Genomic DNA, 18,241 nt, shown 5'->3' with positions numbered 1-18,241 from the left:
GGTAATGTAAGTGATTACATTTTTTGTTTCAGTAATCACATTATGGTTACTGTTCCAATGAAATTCTCATTACAGGACTTTAGTTGAGTTATGGCATCAATACTTGATCAAATTGCTTGTTCCTGCTGTGGTTGATATGGTCTGTTTCAGTGGTTTTCAAAGAGTGGCTGGGGGATGGGGACCCCCAGGGCTCCTTGAGGCACTTCAAGGGGTTCCTTAGCATAATGAGGAATTGTGTAATTTCGCTGTAATTAAATTCACTAGAACAGTGTAGAATGCAAAAAATATTTTCAGAGATCATTTTAACTTTTTTTCTGGTGTAATCTCATCACAATTTTTCATTGTTAAAGTATGACACCTAAACAATTTAACACTTTGAAACATGTACAATTTCACTTAACTTTCGAAAAACATGAGAGAAAGGGCTCTTAGCAAATTACTGGAATTCTAGTAATGTGTGTGTGGGAGAGAAAAATAGAGAATAAATTTTAAAGTTATTGAAAAAAAGAAAAAAACTGAAAATTACCCCAACAGTTGAAATGTCAGGAAAACTGTATATGAAATTATCAAAATGATACATTGAAAGGTCATATCAGTGATGCTGGCTCGATGTCAGATTTCTTGCATTTAAATGCTTGTGGAAGGCATCAGAAGGCATTCAGTGCATAACACAAACCAAAATATCTCTTTATATGAGGGTCCTTAGCGGGCAAAATCATTTTGACTGGGGGTCTGCAGACGATTGAAAGTAAACTTGGGGGTCCGGAACATAAGTTTGAAAACCACTGGACTGGTGCAGTGGGTTAAATCGATACACTCCTGAGGAAAATGTGATGACAGAGGCTGGCCAGGTTGTCAGGGAGATCATTCAAGATCACTCAGGCACCAGAAGAATCCTCTGGCTCCTCCCGATCATGTTGTTCTAGAAAGATTGGCGAATATAATATTACATCAGCTGAGCCACAAACAACCTACTTTTTTATTAAAGCAGAAACACCCACAGTGATACTGTGCACTTGGGGCGCTCCTCTGCGTCCACTCTCCCTCTTGGCCACAGAGTGCCAGGCGGGTGGCTTTGGGACTGGGTGGCCGATGCCAAGGTGTCCAAAATCCCTCTCCAGGCAACTGCTCCATTGAGCCGCACCGAGGAGCTTAAGAAGAAAGAAAACACCACTAATCGTTACTCTCACCCCTCCCCACCCTCTCCTTCCCTTTCCTCTGCTTTCCTTCCTCTCATTAAAATAAGTCGGAGAGAGCCGGCCTGCATACTGATGCATTGTTAAGCACTCCTAATTGAACTTGAGGACTCTTAATGTGCCATCATTCAAACGCTTAGCCCATGCGCTCGCGACTGCTTAGTACGAATTGCCCTCTCCGCTGCATTCATTCCCACCTCATCCGCTACACGTCCCTTCACCAGTATTAGGAGCGCGGAGAGGGATGGATTCCGTGGCAGATTTGTAATGTACGGGCGCCGAGGAAAGGAGATTGACTCTTAATGGAACACAGGGAACAAAAGCATTCACTTGGTGCTAGCTTGGAGTTTCATCATCAGCCAGGAGAAAGAGAGGACAGGGAGTGCAAAGCGACGGAGAGAGAGAGAGAGAGAGAGAGAGAGAGAGAGAGAGAGAGAGAGAGAGAGAGAGAGTGAGAGAGAGCGGAGGACACAGGCAACGCAAGCAGTGGGAGAGAGTGAGAGAGTGGGAAAAGTTATTGGGCTAGATGGGCTAGGGTGACATCAATAGCATCCCAAGCAGGGCCACAAATTAGCCGGGCGAGAGGCGGCACAGCATGGGAGCCGACAGCTGGGGCCCTGCGCGAACTGCCACCAGGGGATTAGCAGGGGTTCAGGATCTGACACAGAGGGGATGAGCGTCACGGGCAGAATAAAGAGCAACGGGAGGATTAGAGAGCTTCCCGACACTCCACCAACACTCATGAAGGGCTTAAAGGGCTATAGATATCATTAATGAATGGACAGACAGGCAGAGACAGAGAGAAATGGGAGAGAGAGGACGGGTAGGGAGATGCCTTTTTTCTTTTATTCAACCTGACCCCCCAACTCCCCCCCTCCCCTCCTCCCCAAACCACCCCTCAGACTTTTAATGATCATATATTCTGCACACATACATTAAAACTCAATGAGAGGCAGGCAAACCGTCGGCGTGTTGGGTGTTTAACATAACACACCGCGCAGCAGACAGAGATGGCTGGCGCTGACTGGCATATGTTCAATTCATGCAACTTTCTGAAGATTAGGCCTGAATTATTCATCCCGAAGTCGTGGCGAAAATGACAAACATGTATTTGTATGCCTTTGTGCGACGACACCGGGATAACAAGATTGTATTCATTCTGATGTGTGGGTGTGGTGGGATGTGCATCAGATTCGGCGCTCGGAAACCTGCCGTGTGTTGATTTGACGGGCCACGGGGCTGCGTCTTGTTTTACAAAATGGAAATAGCTGAGAGTGCTTTGTCATAAACACACTGCCTTCAGATAGGCGCAGCCACCGCCAGAGTGTCCAGATAACCAGTGCCGGGGCCGACACTGAGATAACCTCTGTTCCAGTAATTCGCAATACACCAAAGATGAGATGAACTCGCAGGGCTAATATGATTTTGGGAAACGCCACACACAGAACCAAAAGTCTGCCAACTATCAGCACGATCTGTAAGCTTAAAAATACCCCCGGCCCATTCCATGATAATGATATTGCTTCTGAGCAAATGGGATATCCTGGAAAGGGAGGCAGGGAGAGATAAGTCTGAATACTGCTTAGGAACTTGGAGTTGTCCTCCTCCTCCTCCTCTTCCTCCTCCTTGCCAAACCACATACCACTGATGAGGTCTTTATCATGAAAGAGTCACTACTCATTGTATCACTGGTGTTCACAGTGAGCGATCAAGGGCACAAATAGTTTTGCTGAGGGGTCTGAATGCTGTTTTGTGAGCTTCGGTTAAAATTTAAACCTTGTTATGAATCTTTATGAACACGATTTTGCATCTATAGTGGATCTGAGTACATTTTTCTTTTTTTAAATCTAGAACTGGTAATTCATCCTATTGGACTGGTGTGTTGAAAAAGAGGTGGTGCAACATGGAAGCCTGAGGATTGATTGTTCCTCCAAAATCAATCACCATGGGTCATCAAAACTTCCTCCAGCCAAGGCTTTCACTTTGGTTATTTTGCTGCCCCTTCTCCCACTGTGTGCAAACACACACACACCTCTCGTGTCTTCCAACTGTGTCAGAGAAGCCACACCTTGAGCACAATATCCCACTATTGTCCTTAGTTTTCCTTAGAGATACACAGGAAGGCTGTGTGTGTGTGTGTGTGTGTGTGTGTGTGTGTGTCTGTGTGTGTATGAGTGTGTATGAGTGTGTATGTGCATAGCGGATCCTTTTTTCTCCCTTGAACATGTAAGAAAAACAATGAGTGTGTGATCTGCTCTGTATGCCTGAGGAAAGAGACAAAAAAAAACAGCTCTGTATGTTGAAGCTGTATTCATTTACTGTACTTATTGTTTCCTGATTGATGTTACACAGTGGAGCCTTGTTTCAATTATTGTGTTTCTGTACTCCTTAAAAAGCTTGTTTAGGCTGCACAGCTCATCGCGGTATGCTTGGTGACAGGTGCGTAGGAGACGGAAAAAAAAAAAAAAAAACTTGGCTGGAACTTACTTTACCCGAGGGAGGTCTCATAACTGTAACACTGCAATACCAATAAGAGAGTTTTTTTTTTTTTTTAATTGCAGGGAATATTGCGTGGGAGTTCTTTTTTGAAAGTTTTGATTCAAAAGCACTTATGGCAGATGTAGAATTTTGAATGCAGCCTAATTGCTTTTATGTGTTGTCAGCGCACTTTGTTGAGAGCGACATCAAAAACTTGGCTGACCATAAATCTCAACCCCAAACTTTAAAATGAGGTGTTAGCATTGCTTCAGAGACAACACCACCTAATGTAGCTCATGAAGGCAGCGGTATAATCATTACTGCCTGCGATTTACACTGAGCATATTGAGATTTTAATCATAGGCTACAGTATTTCTGATTGCTGTGTATGTGTGTGTGTGTGATTATGTGTCTGTGTGTTTGTGTGTACATACACATGCCTGCATGTGGGGGGGTTTGTAATACATCTTTGTAATTAGTCTCATAATTATACAGCAATAAACTGCAGTACACAGGGGAGGGTGATCTATCTCCAGTATACCACAATTACTCTGCTAAGATGTGTTGCTGCGTGACAAGTCTGCAGAAGCAACCGCGCTGTTCCAGATAAAAACATCATGGCCCATTTCACGGAGCGGACACGGTGCTGGAGTGGAATAACTCGCTGCCATCTTGGGCTGCGACCTTTCTCCAAAACCTCTCCCTTCATGAAACAGCAGCATTACACTGATTTGATTGTCAATTCCGACCTCTCTCTCTCGATGCAATTTTTTTTTCCCAAAGGCTGTCTAGACTGTGCAATCTCAATATTTTAAATGCTGATGCACAAAAGCTCGTCCTGGAGTTCTCGTCGATCTGGTCGATGTGGTTATATCAGACTGCCGCTGAGTGAGACTAAATTGGCTTTGCCTCCATTAGTATCAACAGTCCCTCATTATCAGCAGCCAACATGTAGCCTGCAGGGCCAGACCTTTGCTACCCCCCGATTTCCATATCACACACAGACACACAATAATGTGCATAAACACACACACACACACACACAAAACTCCCAGGAATGCACAATCACACGCACATACAGATGCTTTTGTCCTTCACACGCACACACATACACACATGCACACACAAACACCAACACTCCAATTTCCATATCTTTGAATGAGCCAGCAGGACGTCCAGGTTGCTACTGAGCACACCTGCCTCCTTAGTGGACACCCACAAAGGATGATGGGATGCTTACCAGTGGGAGGGGGAATAGTAAATCAGGACAACCCAGACGGCTCCCTCCTGTTGGCGGGTGGCTAAGGAGAGGTGCCGTGATGAGGGGTTGTGATGAGAACAAGGTTGGAAAGGTGATACCAGCGCTGCCGTGAAAGGAGCTATCAAAGGTTTAATATGAGTCTAATGAATATGAGTAGTACAACTCTGCGATGGTGTGGCCTCCCACCAACCTGTGCTTATGAGCGGCGTGCATGTGTACTTTCCCTGCAGGCTGCATCACTATTAGTCAGTTCGTCCTGCTCTGTTTGCACAGCACAGATGCACACCTACACACACACACTCACAGAGACACAGACGCGCACAAAGTGGAAGCTGTGTTTTCATGTGTCACTCGCTGCTTTTTTAAACTCTGTCGTACACAAACACAAATGTATACCTCCCACACACACACACACACACACAGCGTAAATGTCACTCAGGGCATAACCTTTTCACAACGGCATGCTGATATCAGTCACAATCTGAGCACAGCACATTGTACCTGCAAGTTTAAGCCTCATCAGATGACAGGCCAGTGGTTAGTATTCACATATACAGCAAACAGTGTAGAGATTTTTGCTTTCTCTGGCAATGCTATTCAATGGAGAGAGAGAGAGAGAGAGAGAGGAAAAAAAAAAATCAATGCCAAGTGGAGAAAGGTACAGATATGATCGTGCAGGTAAAAAGAAACCATGTGAAAAATCTGCATTTAAATGTCACAGGAACGTAAGCAACTCATAACTATGACACATTACATAACTATATGAGAGAGACTGGAGCCGCTGTGTGGCTCTTTTTAAAGCCTCAGCAAACACTCCTTCTTTTGTAAGGTCATTTCTCATCATTGTTAGCCTGCTTCTGTTAAGCCACTGGTAGAGCAAGGCCACAGGGGGCCCATGTGCAAGCATTGCTAAGTGTTTGTACCGGTATTTACTCAGGTTTTTTTTTTTTTGCATGGGTGTGGGGGAGTCTGCATTTCCTCCTGTGCTCCTGCACTGATAGCTGTCACAGATGCAGTCGTTTAAAATCTGCAATTCATAAGGCAAGACGAGGCAATGGTTAAGACAAAACGGGAGGGGTCAGTGTCGGGAGGGGGGGTTCTAGAAATGCTTGATTGGAGAAAATGGTTGGGTCATGGGCATCATCAGGCGTCAGGTAAAACTGCACAAAATTAGGATGGCAATAAGTATGGAAGGAGGCGACAGGAGGAAAGCGACACCATAAGAACATCATAATGGGCTGCCTGATTTATTTTCAGAAAGGGAGCACAGGAGGCACAGTGGTGTCCCTGACAATTACCCTGACAGGGCACAGGAGAAGCAACAGGGAATGAAAATTAAAAAATGAGAGCGAGGGAAAAAAAAAAAAAAAAAGATCTTGAAGAGCGTTAATGTGATTCCCTGAGATCTGCGAGAATTGTTTTAGAAGACAGGTAGCTGTGAGGGAATGCTATATTAATTACCAAAAAGAGTCTCAGGGGATTATCACTATCACTGTCACAGGTGCATCATTCTCAACACGTGAAATGGCAACTTTTCCCCCCGAAAACCGTGCATCTCCTATTTTAGTCATTTTTTTTTTTACTGGACTGAAATGTTCAGCAGCTGATTTATGGATTGTATGGGTTATTCATAGATTTACTGACTCGATGAACATCCGTTTTTTTTGGTGAATTCCTGTGAGGCCCACTGTACAACCTCTAAAGAATATATGGTTTTCATTGAATTCTACTTATTTTACAGTGAAGGACTCAAGAGGGGGGTGTGTATGAAGAATGAAGACACAGAGATACTGAGGGATTGAAAAGGAGAAACTGAGTGAAAGCGCAAGGCTGGAAGAGTAAAAGAACAATTTCTTCTCTTATGTAACCTCTCCCAGATAAGAAGGCCTGCAACTGCATAATTGGTGTAATTGTAGTGACTTAAAATCGCTATTTTGTAATGTTGACCCTCTGGTGACCCACATGCTAATAGTTATTTAGTACAGCTGAAGATGCAGGGCAGGAAATCCTGAGATGAGTCAGGATAAGGCAACGGTTGATCGTCATCGAGTCAGCGAGCCATAAATGATTGAAGTGACAAACAGGGCACAGGGCTTTGAGGCAGCAATTCTGTCACATCAAAAGTATAAGAGATATGAGGGTTTATGCGAGTTGTTAGCTTATTGCCGTTTTAATAATCGCTGCTGTTTAGGATTTCTGCTCTTGCCTCTGTCAGGTCAGAGCTCATGCCTCCTGCGCCTGTCTGTCTCTCCCTCATTCATTCATTCAGCACTGACCAAAGAAACAGGGTCAGTTTATTGTCAAGGTTTATTTTGGCACTTCCTTGTTGTCTGGCTGCGCTTATGTAAACCAGACACAGCCCTGGTTGACTGAGCATGACAGCTCAAACTAGACTAGGGCCTGATTCCATTGTGAAGTGCTGTCCTCTTCTGATTTATGCCTGTCCTCCAGACACAGTGCTCGCACCGAAAGATATTCTTACATACTCTCTGCAAAGCTATTCTTATGTATGCTATCTTAAAGTGGTGTAACTGTGCAATATAGGAACACTTGTAGTCAAATCTTGCCTTGTATCTCCACCAAGCCCGACTTGCTCCAGGCGCACAGCGCATTTCAAAAAAGGTGAACATTTTAAAGTGAAGGAGAAAGGGAGAGAAGTTCACGGATATACAGTGGTATTCTTATTTCTTCATATTTCCTCTTGATTTCCTCGAACTGATCATTTCTGAGTGTAGCAATTCCCGAGTTTAAGTTTTTAACAATGGCTTTACCTCCACAACCCCTCTGCTCGGTCCTACAATACCACAATTGTCAGGGAAAGTGAAAGAAACCACAAAGGAGAGAAGGGAACACTGGTTGCGTTGCCTGCCTGTATGTGTTCTACACAGCAGGAGCATACAAACTAAATTCAATTGTTTTGCAGTGACAAAAAGTAGCTGGCGAGGCACAAACTCTTTAAAACTAGGGTATGGGAGCGTTGCTTTGAAATGAAAAGCCAACCTTGGAACTCCATGGGACTGGGAAGGGAACGGCAATGGACTTTGCCATTGTGTGGCTGATAAAACAAGCCGTCATCCCATGTCAGGGCAAAAAAGGACTGCGGCGGAAGTCCAGTCTGGGACACGCAGAACAGTAAACACAGTGCCAAACTGGTGCTTATTATCTTCATGTTGGGGGACTGGGCTGAGCTACAAGTTTAGAAAGAAATGCAAAGAAAGCTATGAGTCAGAGCAGTGTGGATCGATGATTGGTAATGAAAGCAGTGTACTTAATTTTGGAGTTACAAGGGGTTTTTGGAATTCCATTACACCCTCTCTAATTCACAGGAAATAGAACTGTCTTCCTAAACACTAACATAAACATGATTCAGCTGAGTGGGTGGCGAAAATGGCCTGATAAACAAAACCCCATTGTACCGAGTCCCCTTGGCTGTGGCAAATGATCTTAAAGGTGAAGAGGCAAATTCCTAGTTTAACACTTTACCTCAACCCCATCCCTGTAAAAGAGAAGAAAGCACAGCACAACACAGAGATGCAAACCTCAGCGGTGATTGCGGTGATTAGGCTTGTGACCTCGTTTTCCCAAAAAAAAAAAAAAAAAAAAAAAAGTATCACCCACTATATCAAACAGGGTGAATATTGGCAAATTTTAAGATCAAAAACTCATTTAAACTTTCATCGTGGCAACGCTAAACAAAAGGTGGCGTAATCACAGTAATCTGTCTTACTATCTTATCTTGCAAACACACACTTCCTCCCAACAGCCATTAATAAATCCCCTCCTTCACTGGCTGCAGAGGATCCATATCTATCGGCGACCTCCCTGCAGCGGCACGGAGACGCGGCTCGGGTCACAAAAGATCAAGTGGCATAAACATCGTGCTCTACAACAAGCCCAGGGGTGGGATTCAAACACTAAATTGTCAACGTGTCTAGCACATAACCTCAAATTGTCAAATGTCCTCCAACCATCCTGAGCAATGCACCGTCTTCCAGCTACGCAGTGGATATCTGTCCCAGGCAGGATAACAATCTTCTAATGGCTTTAGGTTATGTTTAAAACACACTCCCACTTCCTGTAGGCCTGTCAGATAGAATCTCCTTGTGAGCGCATTCTTTCAAAGTTTAGACATGTTTATGTGTGGGAAGTGGAAGTTTGTAGGTAATGACATTTTTGTAAACATAGGGTGGGTTTGATTGGCGCTCTGGCTTGTCCCCAGGATCTGTAATGTGGCCAGATTGCCAGAAGGGCATGGGCTCCCCTCCAATCCTCCAATGAAAACAAGTCAGACCCACCACCATTGGCCAAAACACTGGCTTGATGAGCCAACATGACAAACTACAAGCTTCCCTTTTGTGTGAGAGAGAGTGTGTGTGTGTGTATGTGTGATCTGATGTTAAAAAAGGGACGCTTTCCAGTTGGTTATTTTAAAACTGATCACTCTCACTGTTCACATCTAATTTGATGTGACAGATCCCACTGGTGGCCATTTCGTGCATTTGGTTTGATTCAGCCGGGGAGGCAAAACGACTCGCAACGGCTGTCATTACAAGCTGCTGGATCTGGACTCTCCAAGGCTTTTCCTTGACCCCCTTTTTTCCTGCACAAAATGGTGTTTGATTTTCTAAGTCAAACAATGAAAAAATAAATATTGAAATCCCCTTCCGTTGATGACTCACTAGCCTTTTCTTAGACCCCAAAAACCCACTGGTCTTTCTTGTGTTGGCTCTGTATGCGCCCTCCACGGTGCATGGTGTAATATGTATGCAGAGACCAGAGCGAGGCAAATGTCCATGTGCGGATGGTTAATCTAATTCGATGTAACGTGATGTCACTGTAATTCTATTTCAGCATTATCATACATGATGAGAATGTGGGTAATACTCGCTGTTACACAACTCCACTGGCAGCTGCTCCGACACTGTGTGTATCTGCAAATACTGCTTGGATTGTGTTGCTGCTGAAAAAAAAAAAAAAACTGATTGTTTTTCATAAATATGCATCACGCACATACACACATACTGGCGTGCACGCACTATTCATATTTGATCAGTGCGCTAGGCCACAGAGAATTGAAGAAATGCAAATGTGTCCAGCAGCTTTTCTATTTGGTAGCACTGCTGATGATCCTGCCTTGGGTCCAGTGGGACGTTACCTGCAGCAAAATGACTACTGCATTAGCGCCATGCAAATAGAACCATCAAAAAATAAACAGGAGAAGTACCTCATCTACATACTGGCTAGGCAAGAGCATGATCCTCAACTTGCTCTGAAACACAAGACAAGGGACAAAAAAAGGATTTACTCACATTAAAAGGCAACTTCACTGGCCTCTTTTGATTACCAATAAAGCCTCTGCAGGAGTCGACTGTGAACTTTATCTGCTCCAAAAGTCAATACTTCTTTCACACTAATCACAAATCATATCCCATGATGGATTTCCTCCATTTCGTGACCTTGACCAGATGGCATCATTTAAACCATCTTATGTATGCCACAGCTCTCCAAACTCACATTTTGTATGTATATGTAATATCATGACCTATTTTCTTTCATTGCTATTCTATTTTCAATACCATCCCGCCACAGCAGTGTCAGTCATATATTAGTTGTAACTTTCTATCTCTTTCCATTTTTATAATGTCTTTCATAGAAACTCCAGTCTGTTTTGGCTGGGTTTAAGTTGACTCTGTTTGGGGGTCTAAACAAATATAAACACACCTTTCCCCTAAAATTAATGAAAGCTGTAATTCCAAGGGACGGAAGGGAAGCAGGATATGGGTGTACAATGTTTTAAGCTTGTGGCTAAGCTTTCAAAATACGGCTTATCTTGGGTCGCCAGAGGTGTAAACAAAACAAAATGTCCAGTGTGGTGGGAACGCAACTTGTAACAAAGTTGTAACTGGTTTCGAGGAGCTGCTCCGAGGTAAATATTTTGATCAAACTAGCAGGGTTAACAGTTTTGACTGCTGGGCAGCTGACGTCCCTCAGCAGATAAACAAAAAACAGAGAACAGAACGAGCTGAACAGGTACAACACTGGTTCCTCCAGCGTGTTAACTGGGATTAGAATGATGGAGGTGTAGCTACTTTGGCTCTACTTTCCCTCTGAAAATTGCAAAATGTAACAGTGATGGTGTTATGGTTGGCTAAACTGCACCTGAATATAAGCTTTGCATTTTTCTTAAGAATAATTGCCTTAATTCTTGTGTTTTAGATTTAGACAATAAAAAACCTTTACTAAAAAGGGGGGAAAATGCTCAAATATATATATTTATTTCCATATTCCTTCATACAAACAACTTTTTCCAAAAAATAAATTGTTGAAACCCATGAATCAATAAAAGTGCACAGTTGCCGTTGTGAACGTCGTCCACAATACAGTCAAGAGTGGGTAAAGCTTTGTGATGATTGAAGATAAAGCGGTAGAAGGGAATATTGAAGATTGACTGACAACAATAAAAGCGGTAGCTGTCTTTTTTCACTCTGTATTGGTCTCCAACACCTGAGTTGAACAGGAGCAAGCATTTTCAGCACCCTCATCAGGCAAAGAGTACGATGGAGAGGCTCTGCTCCTCTGTGCAAAGATTCATTAGATAAGGTTAATTGTGGGCAATTAAAGTCAGACTTCGTCCCTAAATGTTTAGTCTGTAGATGCAGCTTGACTGCAAACGTGTCCATCATAACAAGTCATCTAATGTATTCATAGGAAAAGATTATTCTTAGAAATAAAAAAGAGCCATTAGAGTGAAGTAGGTTTCACTTGTTTTGATGCAAATCAACTCGTTTCAAGAGCTTTTTTGAACCAAGTCTACTTTCTTTAACCCTGCTACACTGATCTGCTTTTTTTTTTTAAAGGTTTTTTTCAACAATTTCTAGAAAACACATGAAAACAGTGAAACTGAAAAACTAGTGCCCCCTCCCTCCCCCCGCCACACACATACCCATTAACAGACCTTTTCTCATTCATTAAAAAAAAAAGATGACTTGTTAAGGTGAAGACTGTTTTGCAGTGTCACATGCACCTCAGCTCACAGTCAAAACACTTCACGGATTGATGTGAGGCCTAAATGCTCTCCATCCAATACACATGCTTGGATTTTTTTTACGCACTAAATTGTGCAATCATGTTGAGCACATCCACCATCTCAAACTCTCACCGTCTCACGTCAATCAATCAGTTCACAAAATGCTCATCTTTGATTTCATGGGGTGTGTTGAGGTGGCTGGCGAGCTCTTGCATCACGGCATCTTTGCCAATCTGATCGTTTCTCCTCTTTTCCATGATCACGTCCTCCAGGCTCTGAAACTCCAGGACATGGCTCTTCTTTTCGGTGAAGAGTAATTTCAGCCTGTACGGCTGCTTGCCAATCCTTATCTCACCACCGATTTTGAACTCCCGTTTGCCGTAGCGGCACCAGGCGGCGAAGCACTCAGAGTTCCTCCAGTACAGCTCTCTGTCTCTGGCGCCGACCTGGTCCAAGGCGTTGCGCACAATCACCTCCGGTGGGAGCGCACGGTACCGGTACAGCCCGTTCACTATCCTGCCTTTTTTGCCCTGGCTGACATCAGTGAGAAAGTTGTTCTTTATCTCAGCCCGGTGCAAGTGAACCACCTGAAAGTCCCCGACGTAAACAGCCCAGTGCGGATACTGTCCTGTGGCCACAAACTCCACCAGATCACCGGGTCTGCACTTGTTCAGGAGACTTTCCGCCGTGTGCGTGGTGCGCATATCCGCGGCTCCGGTGTTCCTCTCGTACACGCACTCGTCTCGGTAGTAAACCGCGCATTCCAGCTCGTCCTGCTGGTCAAAGGGCTTCTCGTCTTGGCTTGTCAGCTGGTTGCCCGGCGGAAAGTGGTCCAAATGGTCGTCCTGCTCGTCGTCGTCGTCATTGGAGAAAATGTAAGACACGCCGATCCGCGGCCCGTCGTCGTCGCAGTCCGGGTCGAACCCATTCGGATCCGAGGTCGGCACCTCGGCGTAACTTATGTGCGTCAGTTTCTCCACCTGGTTCCCCATAAAGGTGCACGGTGGATACAGCGGGTGAAAAATACACACAAAACAGGATCCACCTGTTTCTCGAGGCACTCACTTCAACCGGGAGCAGACGACGGACGCGCAACACCTCAACTTAACTAAATCCAGAGCGACGGAGACGGGCACCAATAATCCATGTCCAAGCGTGTGCAGCCTCAAGATGAGCCTCCGATGTGCTGACCTAAAGACAAAAAAACACAGCAGTCCACATAGTGACTTGAAAGCGCGCCTGGAGCCATGTTTCACCGAGTCAAACTACATTCCCAACAGGTGTGTACCTATTGGGAATGTAGTTTGACTCGGCTGCTGTACCACGCACCTGTTGACTCATTGCATCGATTTCCCTCATAAAAATAACCACAATCTTACTACAGCGTGTCTGCGGTGCTCTGCGAGTTTATAGCTACCCCGTCGTACTTCATGGCATGTATAGCTTTTATGAAATCATTATAAAACCACAGAGCTTCTACACTTTCCCCGCGATGCTTGCATAACGCTAAAATTTACTTTAGGATTATTGTAATTCTTTTTTATTAGCTCAAGAGGAACCTCACATGGAACTAAACTGGCAGCAGACAGACTCACCTGCAGTTTTTCCACAGCAGCTCTGTAAATTATTCCTGACTGTGCTCAAATCCGAGGGACAAAGAGAGACAGTACAAACAGGATCGGGGTGTTGGTAGCCTCCTCCTTCCTGTGTGCTTTGGTTTGGTGTGGTTTGCTGGGCTCACACTCACTAGTGAGTCTCGGCGCTTGTTGCAGCGAAAACTCGCCCAGGCTCCAGTGACTGGGAGGTGTTGTCATTTAAAGCGACAGCGCGCTTCCCCCCGGTTAAGCCAATCACGACCACTGCCATTTATCAACATCATGTGTGAGCCTCCACAGAAAAATGATTGCCGGACTCATACGCTACAAGAAATTATTCACCTTAATTTGTCATGTGTTCACATATTCTCTCATAATCTCGTTTCTATCAAAACACGGCGGAATTAGATAAATGTCACTTGTTTGCATGGTGGTGTTATTTGTCACTATCTTGACAAAAACAAAGCAGGTCCATCCACTGCTATAAAAATGCCGTTTAATTCAAGAAATATCGATTTGAGTTGGGGAAGTAAAATAATAAAAAACCCACTTGTATATTTTTCCACTTCTCCCAGAGAAATTAGAGCTTAAGGATCAATAGTAGATTAACTGATTAATGATTTTTGCAGTTGATGTAAATATACAATGAAATACACAAAATCGTTGCAAAACTGTTAACTAGGCTTTAATGTGAGCTATAAGAATATTAGGAATGCTATGGGGTTGCAATAATGGATTAAAAAATAAAACAAAAGGTCTCGGTAAACTCATAAATAGATAAACACATTTTACATCCTTAGCTTATCATGCATGATGAAACAAAGACAAATACCTGTAACTACCAGCAAATCAATATAACCGCTTTCACTCATACATCCTTAAGGGAAAAAATAAAAAATAAAATCTCTTTCTCTCTCTCTAACTCTCTCTCTCTCACTCTCTCCACACACACACACACACACACACACACACACCATGTAGTCAAATCATTACATTTAAAAGGTACATTACTCAAATTACAAATATCAAAGCCAAATACCATATAGTTACTATAAGATTAGCACTGAAGGAGATTAGAAAAATACCAATACACATGCTTGGATTAATGAGATATAAAATAATACATAAATTTAATAAATAATAAAGCACTATATAGTTATTATAAACTCCTAAGTCCCACCAGGGGAACATCAGTGTTTCCTCCCCTGGGATCTTCCCCAGCTGACCACACTGTTTGTTTTTAACCTTATCACACATGTCGGCACTGTTTGTTCATGGTTGTTGTCTACATGACGTGGCTGCCCCGCGCAGCCCCCATAACCACTCGTTTGCTCTGTTTTGAAACCTGACATTTTCACTGTCTGTGCCTGAATCCCCCCACTCCCTCCATGTCCATCTGTTTCCCTGCCTGTCTGCCTGTCTGCAGAACGAGAGGCACAGAGGCCTTTAAAGACCAATGAGTTATTTCACCCCCAGAAAACCTGCTGGCGTGTTCTCTCTCCCTCTCTCTTCTCTCTTTGCCTCTCTCTCTCTCTCTCTCTCTCTCTCTCTCTCTCTCTCTGTGTCTCTGTCTCTTCATCTCTCTTTGCCTTTGTATCTGTCCTGTCTCTCATGGCTTCTTTCTTTCTCTCTCTGTCTATACTTCTATCTCACCCCGTCCTCCCTCTCATTTCTGTACCACTGGTACACCTTGCTGGCTGCTGAGGGCTGACACTTTAAAGACATTGGCTTCAGCCTCTGCTGCAGGTGGAATATCAATACATGCTCACACACAAACACACAAACTCGCACACACCTCACCCTTCCCTCCTATACGTACACGAAGCAACACATACTGAACATGTGTCGGCACACACATGTTCATACGTGTGTGTGTTCGTACGCACACGCACACACACACACGCTCACAGGGAAGCAGTGTGGCTGACTCCTGTGTCTGCCATGCTGCACAGCAGTGCTGATTGACTGACCTCCATGCCAACAGCTGAGCAGTGAAGATGCCTGGGAGGGTAACAGTACGGGCAAAATGCGTAAACACACAGCATTAACATCCCCCTCCTTGCATTTCTTTCTACAAAGCACTTTTTTGTTTCCAAATAGCATGTGCTACTTGTGTTAGTTACATCAGAAGAATTTTAAGCAGCTAACAGTAAGCCCTTTAAGACCTCATCCCCGGTTGAGCATATGTGTGTCTATGCACACACACAATTACACACACACACACACACACACACACACACACACAGAAACCATTCCCACTCTACCTCAACCCATCTTACCCCTCCCTCCCTCTCTCTTTCTCTTTCTCCTGCGCTCTCTTTGTTGATTTGCGCATGGATGTCTCTCCATCAAAGCTAGATTACAGTTCTCAGCGCAGCTTGGCCTGGGAATAATACCCCATGGCAGATCGACTGAAGAGGATATCAGATGATCCTCGCTCACTGCCTCAATTGTTTTGGCTATCTGTGCCGGAGTAAATGGCCGTTTTCCATCTCAGACATTATGTGCGCATTTGCTGTAGTAAATACCTGTTAGATGATATCTAAAATAAATTAATAGATTCATTTCTTTCTTATTGGAATGCTGCTTATAAACAGCTGTTGGGGAACAACTGTCATTTCACCAGTTTATGTTTTTCGCGACACTGTGAGTCTAGCCTTGATTGTTGGAAGTCACAGGGGACAAAGTCAGCTTTGAGCACTCTGAAATTTGCATAATGTTGGTCTGACACCTAGTGGATACAATGACCATGTACTCTGTGTTAAAGAGACATTAAAATGACATTTGATTTCTAATTTTCATTTGTTTTCTATCTAATCAACAACCCCACACTTTAATTCATTTATTATCTATATACAACATCCATGCTCGCTTTATTTGAAGACACCCTCTGTATATTGGGCTCTGTCTTTGTATGTCTCACCTGAATTGATGTTTGAAAGTTTAATGGGCTGTGATCCGATGCTCCTGCTGCAAAATTGTCTGTTTCAATTTAACTCAGAGTGTAAAAATCAGCACCCTGTTCATGTTTCCACTTCCACTAGAGTTAATTTATTACTTTTAGATAGATTAGAACAGCTGCCCAGAGCATTTGTCAAATATTTGCAGCTAAAAAATCAACACTTATTGACACTGCAGTTTTTGCTGTGCAGAAAATAGGCCATGTCATCTTAAGTCACTTTTCGACAAGTGGACCTAGAGGACATTTTAGAGACAAGCTCAGCTCCAAGTGTTTACAACAGTGGATCAAAAGCACAATTTGACACTAACCTGGGTAGGCTTTAATCTGACACTCCACAGCTCAGTGAGGAATCCATCTTTGTTAGCAGTGAGACACAGTCTTTTTCATTCATGACAAAATCAGTGGTGCACGTAATAAGTCAATCCTGGCTGTAGCCCTGTTTGACTCTGCAGTGGAGGCAAAGCTAGCTGGGGCCCTACATCTCTGTGAGCTTAGCCAAGCGTGGAATCAGGGCCCCAGTGCCCATGCACGCTCTCTAAACAGAAATGACAAAGTGACAAAGCAGTATACTTCAGGCCAAGGCGAAGATGTATCATAGAACAACAGGGAAGAGATTCGGGAAGAAAGTTGGAGTTGGGGGAAAGAAACATGCTCCTGAACCAACACCGTGCTGAGTCAAACAGAAAAGATACCAGGTTTTCATGTGGTTTGAAAGCTTTTTTTTTTTTTTTTTTTTTTTTTTTTTTTAGGTGTAACCAGCTGGGGTACACAATCTCCAGGCAAAAAAAAAATCACACTATACCATAAATAATGTACAAGGCGTAGTGCTTTTCAACACCATGCCCCGATGGATCGTGTAATACCATTAACACAAAGGGTCTAATTCACTTTGAAATTTATTTTAAAAAAACAAACATACAGGACCTTAATTGAGCAAACGCAGATGAAAGGGAATCATTATCCACGCTTGTAGGGCTGAATGCTCCCTTTTTCTCTATTCATTGCAAATATTATCTTCGCTTCGAAGCGAGGGCCGTTGAGGCTTTTAGCCTTTGCAGTGCGAAACCTTTTGGAGAATGTTCGCACTGGCTGTGATTGTAGGTCAAGAGTGGTACAACTGGCGGCTCCATATGAAATGAAATAATATATAGAGTCATGTGCTGAGTGCTGGAGTGCAATCAAATTCAGTCACGTCCAGAATAGTCCTTTGTAAGAAAATAGGTTCTGTGTAAACAATGTCTGCGTTTCTGTCAAATAGTCTTTTATTTGACCAAGGAGAGCTGTCTGCCCTTCAAATTGAATTTGCTGAGTCTTAGCACTCAGTCGTGTGCATGGAGACACACATGCATGTACACACACACACACACACACACACACACACACACACACACTTCTAATCAGTGGGATCTAAATCCCCTGGGTATAAGCTCTATTAGACCATGTGCTTATGAGAAGATAATCATTTGGTGATATGAAGACACAATCCCATGGGGTGGGTGGCAACAGTAATGCTGCTGCATGAAAATGCTCTGCTCCAAATAGTGTGCCAAAGCACGTTGTTGCCCAAGGCAGACAATAATGAGTGTTTTTTTTGTCAAGGTGAAGGAATACCGATTGCAGACAAAATGCCTAACTTTAAAGGACGCCATCACAGCTACACCTTCAGTGGGGAGAGTCAGCCTCCTGTAGCAAATGGGTTCCTTTGTGTTAGGCTTTAACTAT

At 43.6% G+C, this 18,241-nt stretch overlaps 1 protein-coding gene across 2 annotated transcripts; it reads right to left on the bottom strand.

The window, feature by feature from the left end:
* Nucleotides 1–975: 975 nt before the first annotated feature.
* lratd2b (LRAT domain containing 2b) lies at nt 976–13,784 on the bottom strand. 2 transcript variants are annotated; one of them, XR_003929569.1, is made up of 4 exons: nt 13,558–13,784; nt 12,095–13,153; nt 10,160–10,204; nt 976–1,151 (listed from the first exon to the last, which is right to left on the bottom strand). XR_003929569.1 is itself a non-coding variant. In XM_030072490.1 (2 exons), the coding sequence occupies exon 2, from the start codon at nt 12,952–12,954 to the stop codon at nt 12,112–12,114; it is 843 nt and encodes a 280-aa protein (XP_029928350.1). In that variant the 5' UTR covers nt 12,955–13,153; nt 13,558–13,782; the 3' UTR covers nt 11,190–12,111. The 2 variants fall into 2 exon arrangements, 1 of the variants encoding a protein (XP_029928350.1); XM_030072490.1 differs by lacking the exons at nt 976–1,151; nt 10,160–10,204 and having other exon boundaries at nt 11,190–13,153; nt 13,558–13,782.
* Nucleotides 13,785–18,241: the final 4,457 nt, after the last annotated feature.

Source organism: Myripristis murdjan, chromosome 16, assembly GCF_902150065.1.
Source record: "Myripristis murdjan chromosome 16, fMyrMur1.1, whole genome shotgun sequence".
NCBI lineage: Eukaryota > Metazoa > Chordata > Actinopteri > Holocentriformes > Holocentridae > Myripristis > Myripristis murdjan.
This window is presented reverse-complemented; position numbering and strand designations above follow the sequence as displayed.

Bases quoted from the DNA above. Each gene is read 5' to 3' on its own strand.
- lratd2b (XM_030072490.1), bottom strand. From the start codon at position 12,954: ATGGGGAACCAGGTGGAGAAACTGACGCACATAAGTTACGCCGAGGTG.